General features: G+C 39.7%; 1 protein-coding gene across 1 annotated transcript; it reads right to left on the bottom strand.

Moving 5' to 3' along the window:
- Positions 1-6,140: 6,140 nt before the first annotated feature.
- P2RY13 (purinergic receptor P2Y13) lies at positions 6,141-9,684 on the bottom strand. The gene is made up of 2 exons (XM_086944136.1): positions 9,611-9,684; positions 6,141-8,421 (listed from the first exon to the last, which is right to left on the bottom strand). Exon 2 carries the CDS (start codon positions 8,417-8,419, stop codon positions 7,406-7,408), a length of 1,014 nt encoding a protein of 337 aa, XP_086800262.1. The 5' UTR covers positions 8,420-8,421; positions 9,611-9,684; the 3' UTR covers positions 6,141-7,405.
- Between the last annotated feature and the right edge of the window lie 315 nt (positions 9,685-9,999).

Here is a 9,999-nt window from a genome sequence, read left to right as displayed (position 1 = left end):
AGTTTTCCCTTTTTTCCCTTCCTCCCACCCTTTTGTCAGTTTATACACTCTTTTTAGGTATTTTTGGATTGGTAACTGGTTTTGGTGGTGGTGTGTTGGGTCTTGGGGAGGTGGTCTTGTTGTGAACGGGTGCATTAGGGAAGCATATTGTATGGGGTTTTGTCGCTGGAGCAGGTGCTGGTGTGTTGTACAGGTCGTTGTGGTGGTGTTTTTTCCTAAGTACTAGGGGGGGGGATTGTATGTGGTCTGGTTACAGTTGGGGTAGATATAAGAAGTTATTTAATTTGGTAGTTAAAGAAGTTGGAAGTTGCAAGTTGGTATTTATAATTGTTGTAGGGGGAAACCATGTTTAGGGGAGGGGGTAGGGGTATGTTAGGAAGTATTTATTTAGTGAGGTTTAGTTTTGTACGGCACAGGCCAATGGAATTTATTTGTAAGGTGCACCTGTTTCCAATAAAGCTGCCTTTTTCACACCCAACAAGCTGGTCTGTGGCATGTGCTGCCTCCCCCACCCATTGTGGGCTAAAAAACATATCCTTTGCCCATTGTGTATAGCACTCCACACAAGGAATATTCAACCCAGGTTGTGGTGTAGCATGTTATAGTAGATCTAGGACGTTTCGTAAATATATATGCCCAACATTTTGTGTATCTTTATATTGTGATATATATTGTGCCACTGTGTGTCACACCATGTTGGGTCTCTTTGAACACTCTTCCAGGGACTGCTGATTTCATAAGGTGAGCACATTCCCCCTCTGAAAGTAGGGTTCCAGCTTGTGTGTTAGAGAATCTGTGCTTTCAATGTCCATTAAGGATTTTTTATCCTACCCAGGACACACGTTTCAGAAGCCTTTATTGTTGGAGTGTTAAGAGTTTTCTTCGGCCATGACAGTCTCTAAGCACCGCCCCTTCCTACTGCCCCTCCCCTTCCATTTCATCTCTTGGACTCGGAGTGAAAGCCCCACCCACCCTCAGCCACTGCAAACGTGTTCTGAGTTGACCGGTGTGCGGATACGCCACTGCACCTCAAACACGTGAATTAGGTCCAGGGATGGGTTTCAAACCCCATGCACATAGGTCAAGACTTCAGAGTGGTAGCCTCTAAGTGAAAGGAAGACGTATAGGGCTTGCCTGATATAAGGTACCTGCTTCATGTATGAAAGGAAGATCACTTGCCTCAGACACAGATTAACATCTTCAGGATGGTCACCTCATACATGCGCACATATTTACCTAGCACAGGATAAAACAGTTATACAGAGTCCTCGTACAGACTAACATGGGCACACAGTGGCATTTCATAAGCTTTGACACCATGAGACAATGGGCTTGTATAAACTGGGACACAGAAAAGCCTTGTCTTCCTTGAACTATTAAAGAAATAGCAAATTAATGTCAGATAATATTTAATCTTGTAGATAATCCCCAGATTAAGGCCAGTCAGCCGAAATGCATTGGTATAAAAAGAAAATGGTAAACCAGCAATAATGCATTTTGGGAATGAAAGTTCATGCACTGATTATGAAAAGAAAGTATTATGATGCAACAATACAGTTTGGAGATTGGAAAAAAAAACTTTGGAGTAGCGTATTTATTTGCAACATTTGAAAGAAATTGTTGAAGCTTCGTAAAAGCACCATTAACCTGTCCCTTGCTCACTTTGCTGCTGAATTCAAGCTAGCCTGGCTGATAAGGGATGTTAGTCCAAAATCGGTCCCAGGATGCTTGTTTCCGGTCCAGAGAAGACGTGGCTTGGCAGTTTGGGGTGGACTGTTCCCATTACGCACAGGGTCAAGATTGATTTGCATATAGCTGTGTCTGAACTGGGGTGGGGAAGTGAGCTAAAGAGCGTTGATGGATTTAACCCAGATCTGTGACTGGGGGTGAGTGTCTGAAAAGTTTCGGCGCACCGTTCATCATCTCCTTGTGTTTGATAAGTATGGTATTGATAATTAAGTAAAAATTAATAAAAAGAGGGTCAATGGGGAATGTTTAGCGACCTACAGAGGTATTATCCCCAGAATTAAGAGTACTATCACAAGATACCAGTAGGTCAAACAAAAAGAAAACTGTCTGAAAAACGTGTTGGTTAGGGAACAGTCACCGGGTCTATATGTCAATAGTACGTGGTGAACATCAAATTGATTCCCATCAGATACCCATCCTGTGCCGCCCTACATCATTTGGGATCCTTCACCCGAAGGAATTGACAAAAAACCACTTGGAATAAGGTGAACTGTAACCTAATCAAGTGGAAAAAACTCAAATGTGATGGGTTGATATGTGTGGCATAAGGAGGGTAAGATTAAATAGCAGTGCACAAAATGTGTTGTAGTAACTAAATAGACAAGTGTGTGAATATTAAGATTGGGTTGTAGAAGTGGAAAAAGTGCTTTAATGGTATCCTATCTACACCCAACAATAAAAACAGTGCATTAGTGTATTAAACTTATATATACTCAGATGTTATAAAGGTTGACATGTTTCTGCGGTAATTAGAGTCAAAGGATCTCCTCCAGCTTCATCAGGACCTTATGTCAAATGCTACTGCATATAAGTGAAAGTTTTAAAACAAAAGTGATGAAAGTGTCACCTGAAATTCGCCTGCTCAGTCAATCACGAGGGACGAACATTCAAAGAAAAGGAGAAAAACACATAGTTATGACAGTTTACTTAGCACATAATGAATATGTGTTTTTCTAATTTGTGGCCAATCATTTATTGGGCTCAATGAGTAGATCATACAACATGGTCACCCTTTATAGTGTGGGACCTTATTTTTAAGACATCACTGTATCTTTTACTCACCCAATTGATGGGGAATATACGCTCCACCTCACCTGGCTACAGCTCAGGTAAAAACGGAGCACCGCTCTGTGAGAGAGAAGGAGGGAGGGGAATAGAAGAGGAAAGATACATAACCATTAGACCTTGTATCTATGTATTTTGCACGACAGCCAAGGTCAATCATCTGTTGTGTTAAAGATAAGGAAATTGCTTGATCAAAAGTTGGCCCAATCGATAATACCCATGAGTACACCGGTGGATGTTTATTCATTTGATATACTCATGAACGAGAGCGCACACCTTTGACCTGCCTGGTTATTGCACACAAGGTTATATTCGTGAGAGTTTATGCAGAACATTATGCATACTAATACACTCATAAACGGAAGCGCACATCTTTGCCCTACTGGTTATTGCACAAAAGATCGTATTTGCGAAAGTTTATGCAGAACGTTATGCCCAAGTCAAATGAGTGACAAGTGTGTCAGAAGATGAGGAAACCATCCTCCAACATTCGTCTACTCGTCAAAGAAAAATGAGTCTTTACCCAGTTACAAAGAGAGATATGCCATTCTCTGTTTTAAAGAACGATGTAACGCACCCCTGCCCCGCTTACCTGTCCGTCGGTACTCCAGACATCCGTCTTGGCTGTCATGGAGGGAGGTACCGAACGGACAGGAAGCGGGTCTTTATCCTTCCTTGAGGAGGAAGGGCAAAGACGCCCTTCCTCCTACGTAAGAGGAAGGGCGTCTTTGCCATTTAGCACTACGTCACTCGTAACGTGGTATCAGGTGACTAGCGCGATGACGCAAGACGTCAGTCATGTGACACGGCAATCCAATCATGTCTCAGATGATCACCGACAAGGAAGGATAAAGACCCGCTTCCTGTCCATTCGGTACCTCCCTCCATGACAGCCAAGACGGATGTCCGGAGTACCGACGGACAGGTAAGCGGGGCAGAGGTGCGTTACATCGTTCTTTAAAACAGAGAATGGCATATCTCTCTTTGTAACTGGGTAAAGACTCGTTTTTCTTTGACGAGTAGACGAATGTTGGAGGATGGTTTCCTCATCTTCTGACACACTCGTCACTCATTTGACTTGGGCATAACGTTCTGCATAAACTTTCACAAATACGATCTTGTGTGCAATAACCGGTAGGGCAAAGATGTGCGCTTCCGTTTCTGAGTATATTAGTATGCATAATGTTCTGCATAAACTCTCACGAATATAACCTTGTGTGCAATAACCAGGCAGGTCAAAGGTGTGCGCTCTCGTTCATGAGTATATCAAATGAATAAACATCCACCGGTGTACTCATGGGTATTATCGATTGGGCCAACTTTTGATCAAGCAATTTCCTTATCTTTAACACAACAGATGATTGACCTTGGCTGTCGTGCAAAATACATAGATACAAGGTCTAATGGTTATGTATCTTTCCTCTTCTATTCCCCTCCCTCCTTCTCTCTCACAAAGAGGTGCTCCGTTTTTACCTGAGCTGTAGCCAGGTGAGGTGGAGCGTATATTCCCCATCAAATGGGTGAGTAAAAGATACAGTGATGTCTTAAAAATAAGGTCCCACACTATAAAGGGTGACCATGTTGTATGATCTACTCATTGAGCCCGTGAGACCAATAAATGATTGGCCACAAATTAAAAAAACACACATATTCATTATGTGCTAAGTAAACTGTCATAACTATGTGTTTTTCTCCTTTTCTTTGAATGTTCGTCCCTCGTGATTGACTGAGCAGGCGAATTTCAGGTGACACTTTCATCACTTTTGTTTTAAAACTTTCACTTATATGCAGTAGCATTTGACATAAGGTCCTGATGAAGCTGGAGGAGATCCTTTGACTCTAATTACCGCAGAAACATGTCGACCTTTATAACATCTGAGTATATATAAGTTTAATACACTCATGCACTGTTTTTATTGTTGGGTATAGATAGGATACCATTAAAGCACTTTTTCCACTTCTACAACCCAATCTTAATATTCACACACTTGTCTATTTAGTTACTACAACACATTTTGTGCACTGCTATTTAATCTTACCCTCCTTATGCCACACATATCAACCCATCACATTTGAGTTTTTTCCACTTGATTAGGTTACAGTTCACCTAATTCCAAGTGGTTTTTTGTCAATTCCTTCGGGTGAAGGATCCCAAATGATGTAGGGCGGCACAGGATGGGTATCTGATGGGAATCAATTTGATGTTCACCACGTACTATTGACATATAGACCCGGTGACTGTTCCCTAACCAACACGTTTTTCAGACAGTTTTCTTTTTGTTTGACCTACTGGTATCTTGTGATAGTACTATTGATAATTAAGTGCCTGTGCCAAGCACCGGAAACCAATTAGGTGCCAGTTCTGAGCACTGGAAACCACCAGCTCAAATTAAGCACTAGAGCGACTTTTAAAGTGAAATCTAAACAATGAACCTCTCTACTAATAGGAGAAATGGTGTAATGGGGTGAATGCACTGTAATCCGCGTAAATACCCATCTACTGTTTTGTGTTTCTTTCAGTACCACTTGTCAGGAGGAGCACAGCTCTGGATCAGTAGGAGGGAGAGCAGCGAAGAGTGCAGGAAGTGATGGGCCTGTGAGGCACTCCAGCCCAGGTAGGTCGGGCATAGGACAGCACCACAGAAGCTATTGCTGGATGTGTAGAACCAGGCTTATCCACCATAGCCCAATGCCTACTTACCATCCTCACCTGTAGAACATTACCCAGCTCTTCATGCTGAGTCTGAGATGGCAGTGGGTTGTTGAGATGGAGACAGGCACAGGTAGTCAGAATCTGTCTGCCAACCTCAATGAAGGTGACTGTTGGCCAATGAGCAATTGGGAAGAGCTTCTCTTATGACAAGGCATCCCCTAACCAATCCATTGTCACTATACTTTCCAACAGTACCTACAGAATATGATTTCACTTACTTGATTGGTTGTAAGCACTGGATACATTATGAGCTAAAGCAGTTTTATTTTTAACCTTACACTCGACTTAACACCTTGCCACAGTTTGAAAACTTTCTTAATAATTAAATTAAGTAACAAATTGACAAATAAAGGCACGTCGATGACAGATAATATCATAAGTATCGTTATAGCAATTACTGCTTTTAAGCAAATATTCAAAACCTACAATATATGGAACTTTATTTTCAGGAGTGTCCCACTTTTCTTGCATTGAAACGAATATTATTTGAATACTTACTAAGAAAAGGTAACATGGTAACATTTCAACATGTTGTTTAGGAAAGTGAACCAAACAACCACACGAGGAAATATCAATCTTTATTAATGATTGAAAATCCCCTCATTTGCACCCTTAGGGAAAGTGACATGATACATTATTTGAGTGAATGAATGAATGAATGAATAAAAAGCTTTATTTGGTTACTCAAAACCATTAAAGAAGACATCAAACTTTTAGTCAGCATTGTTTTCATATCAAAGATGGAGTAATAAAGAGTAAAAAGAGAAACCATTAAAAATGAATAATATTTGAGTGTAGGTGCAAAAGTTGGTGCATCATGCACCAAAATGTCCTTTTCTTAAGACTAAAAGAACATTTCGCCCCTGCAGTACAAATGTGCATCCGTGCACATTTCAGTATTAAGATCTTTCATCCTAATGTCAATTTGTGATAATGAATTTATTTGGAAATACATCAAATAAACACAATTGCATAAGAAACACAATATGTAATTTCTAGTGCATGCTATATTGTTTCATTGATGTTATTTCTCAACAACATTGCTTTGTTTGATGTGAGGTGCAGGAATAATTAAACATTTTTACAATTTAAAGCTAGGAAGAAAAGGCAGAACATTGTAGTGCTTGGGAGCTGACACAATAGAAAGAAACATGAATATTGCTACACATACTGGTTGAGAACAGCTTCAGATCGCGTTTGCATCTACTTTGCATTTTTGGGTTTACTTTATGTATTGAATGCCATGCTCGTGTTCTATATACATATAGGGGGTTGTACCTAACAGCAGCATCTTCGTCAAAAAAAAAAAAACCTGTAACACATGTTCACTTAGTTGGCAAACCACATTCTTCCGTCTCTATTTCCGCAACTGCAGAATTTATGCATCATTGACAAAACATGGTTGTGCAAGCTAAATATACTGAGTGAGAATGGTTTGGCAGAATTTTCTTTTATCTTTAGGAACAAACCTTTAAATAGGGGTGCTTGGTACGGATTGTGGGGAGCTGGATCAATGTCAGAGGTCCAGATAAACACTGACCAACAACAACTGCAAATGAGGTTCAATTACATTCATTTAATGAGAATGTATCTTATGTGCTTACCTTCAAAATGTGGCATGGATTCTTTCCTTTTGGACCTAAGTTGGACAATCCTGCTGTTGAGTCTTCCGTTTTGACCCTGATGTACAATAGTTGTCCCAAACACAACACAGTTACACAATAGTGAAAGGTTCTCTGATCGAAGTTTATGACTACCTGGAACACAATGTCTACAACAAATTTGTAAATCAGAATAGACAGGCATAGTCTCATTGATGACAGTCATATTTTTCTATTTGAAATATAAGAAATGTTTATCAATAAGTGCTTTAATGTTTTACATTGTTGTTTCGTTGTTGATTTCTGTGGCTGCCGTGTCCATACTTAAGTTTGTAGCCTTTCTAAATGTCATGTTCAAAAGCTTTTCCCGAAATGGCTTGCACAAAAAAATGTAGATCAGTGGATCCATGCAGATATTGCTAGCTGCCAGCCACAGGGTACTCTCCTTTGCCAGAAACAATTGGTTTTGGACTGTGCAGTCTGGGATTCCTCCAGTCTGGCTCAGCGTGTATGGCACTCTTGTGAAGTGGAATGGGCCGAAACACCCGAAGAACACGGCTACGACAATGAACACTTTGGCCTTCATCCTGTTTCTCGTCTCCTTGACCTTCCTCTTGAAGTTCCTGTAGGATTCATAGACCTTCTTGCTGATAATTGTGTAGAACAGGATTATGAGTATGAAGACCGTCCAGAAGATGACCTGGCACACATAGTTGACTGCGGAGTGCCATCGCAGGCCCAATTCTGTTTTCAGAGAAGAGCATTTCTTCACAGAGGAAGGTGTAGCTTTCTTACTCGATAAAATGATGTTTGGCAGCGAGATGCCAAATATCACCAGCCATACACACGCAGAAATGATCTTGGCATGGGTCACGTTTTGCATCTGGATCCGTCCGAATGGCTGCGCGATCTTCAGAAATCGATCAAGTGCTATAAGTCCAAGCAGGATAATGCTGATGTACATCATCTCATAGAAGATCACAGCTGAGAAGCGACAAACAAATGCTTTGAGTTGCCATGTGGCTAAGCCTGAGTCAGTGACAATTTTGAAGGGTAGCATTAGGGTCATCACAAGGTCAGCAACTAGAGTGTTCTTCAGGTAGACAATGAAAATGGATGTGCTGGGAACCTGGAAGAAGACCCAAATGGATAAGGCATTCAAGATAAGCCCAATGAAGAACAGCACAGTGTACAGAATGGGAAACACAATATGGCTGATTGTTGTGTCCCTTTTGCAGCTGGTTGCAAAAGATGATGTCTCATTTGAAAGGTTGGAAAGAGTCGTGTTCATTGCTAGGAATAAAAAAAAAGAAATCAGAAAAGATATTTTGTATTATGTTGTTCGACATGTGGATATGAATAATTATACTCCATTTATTACTTCTTGTGAATATCGGTAAACAAATATTAATTTTGCAATTTAAATATGACAAATATTTGTCCCTTGTCCATATTAATTGTTAAACTATAGGATTATTTATGGGAAGTTTGATAATATAATGATGTTACAGATGTATTTGTTCTTATGAATTACAGTCCTGTATAGATATTGTCTAAAAAATAATAACGTGCTACTTACAAAAAGAAAAGGTACGTGTCGGATTGTGGTATACATGAGATAATACTTTTCAAAAATGCTTCTGGCCAAAATGTATAATATTTGAATATCTTAGCAGCTTTTGGCTTTTGCGTACTGAAACTAAAACATTCAATTCAGCTTTTGTAGTCACTGGTAAAAGTGGAAATTGGCTGGTATTTTATTTATTTAAATACCTGTGTTTTTTTTTGTTTAAAATACTCACTAAATATCAAATATTCGTTTGCATCCTTCCATCCATAGAAAAAGGATCAAGCTATTTATATTAAACTAAATAGTCCAGTACACTTCACATCTCTTTTCGAATGAATGACTGAATAATTGCAAAAATGGTTACAAATATGAATGAAAAACAGATTCAAATGTGTCTTGAAAGGGAGCTATTTCTAACTTGCAGAATAGGCAAGGGTCGTTGTTATTGATTTACATAAAATGTGTTTTACATAAAGCCACATTTTATGTCGTCTCACTCTCGTTGCATGAACCCAGTTCCCTTTATCTTAATAATAAAAGTTCATGTGCAGAGTTTTCAATTAGGTTCTGCATTCATTCATCAAGTCGTTGTTATAAGGCTTCTCTACTTGTTCACAATAATTTAACATGTTGCACCTTACAAAATAATGCTGGCCAATTTATAGCATCATTTAGAGTTCAAAAGGGACTGCAAATCCACCAATTTCTTGGTGAGTTCTCTAAACATGGAGTAGAATCCACAAGTTGAATTTCCTCCACCGTAACGATATTGTTGTACACTCGAGACATTAATTAGAATTTCTTCCAGAAATTGGAGGATTTTCAGGTGCCCCCAGATTCTACGTGAGGCCTTAGTCTATAGTTTAATTAAAGAAATATACAGTTGGTATGATTAAAAATAAACGTTTTTACCTTTCTCTGCACCAATCTGGGCACTGTTGCCGTTGGGGAGGTTTCTGGTTTCTTCTTTACTGGAGCAAATCTGATATTTGGTTAGGCAGCTGTTTGCTTTTGTTCTAGTTTCCTGCTTTATTACTAAATGTACTTCCTCATTTTGGGTGCCACACAGACTGGCACCTCCCAAAATGTGCTTTCATTAACTATTAATTTTACAGGAACAGAATGCCTAATTTAAAGAAAGGGGCCACATTCATGAAGTGAGACCTGGGGGTACGTACCACATAAGTGAGCAATGGGTGTGCTAATTTAAAGAATGGCATCTGCCACAATTTGGGATTGACAAGTGTTAAATATTTTAAGACCTGGAAAAACAAAATTTTCGCTCATGGACTGTTCTTAAT

This window comes from Lissotriton vulgaris, chromosome 11, assembly GCF_964263255.1.
Source record: "Lissotriton vulgaris chromosome 11, aLisVul1.2, whole genome shotgun sequence".
In the NCBI taxonomy this organism is placed as follows: Eukaryota; Metazoa; Chordata; class Amphibia; order Caudata; family Salamandridae; genus Lissotriton; species Lissotriton vulgaris.
This window is presented reverse-complemented; position numbering and strand designations above follow the sequence as displayed.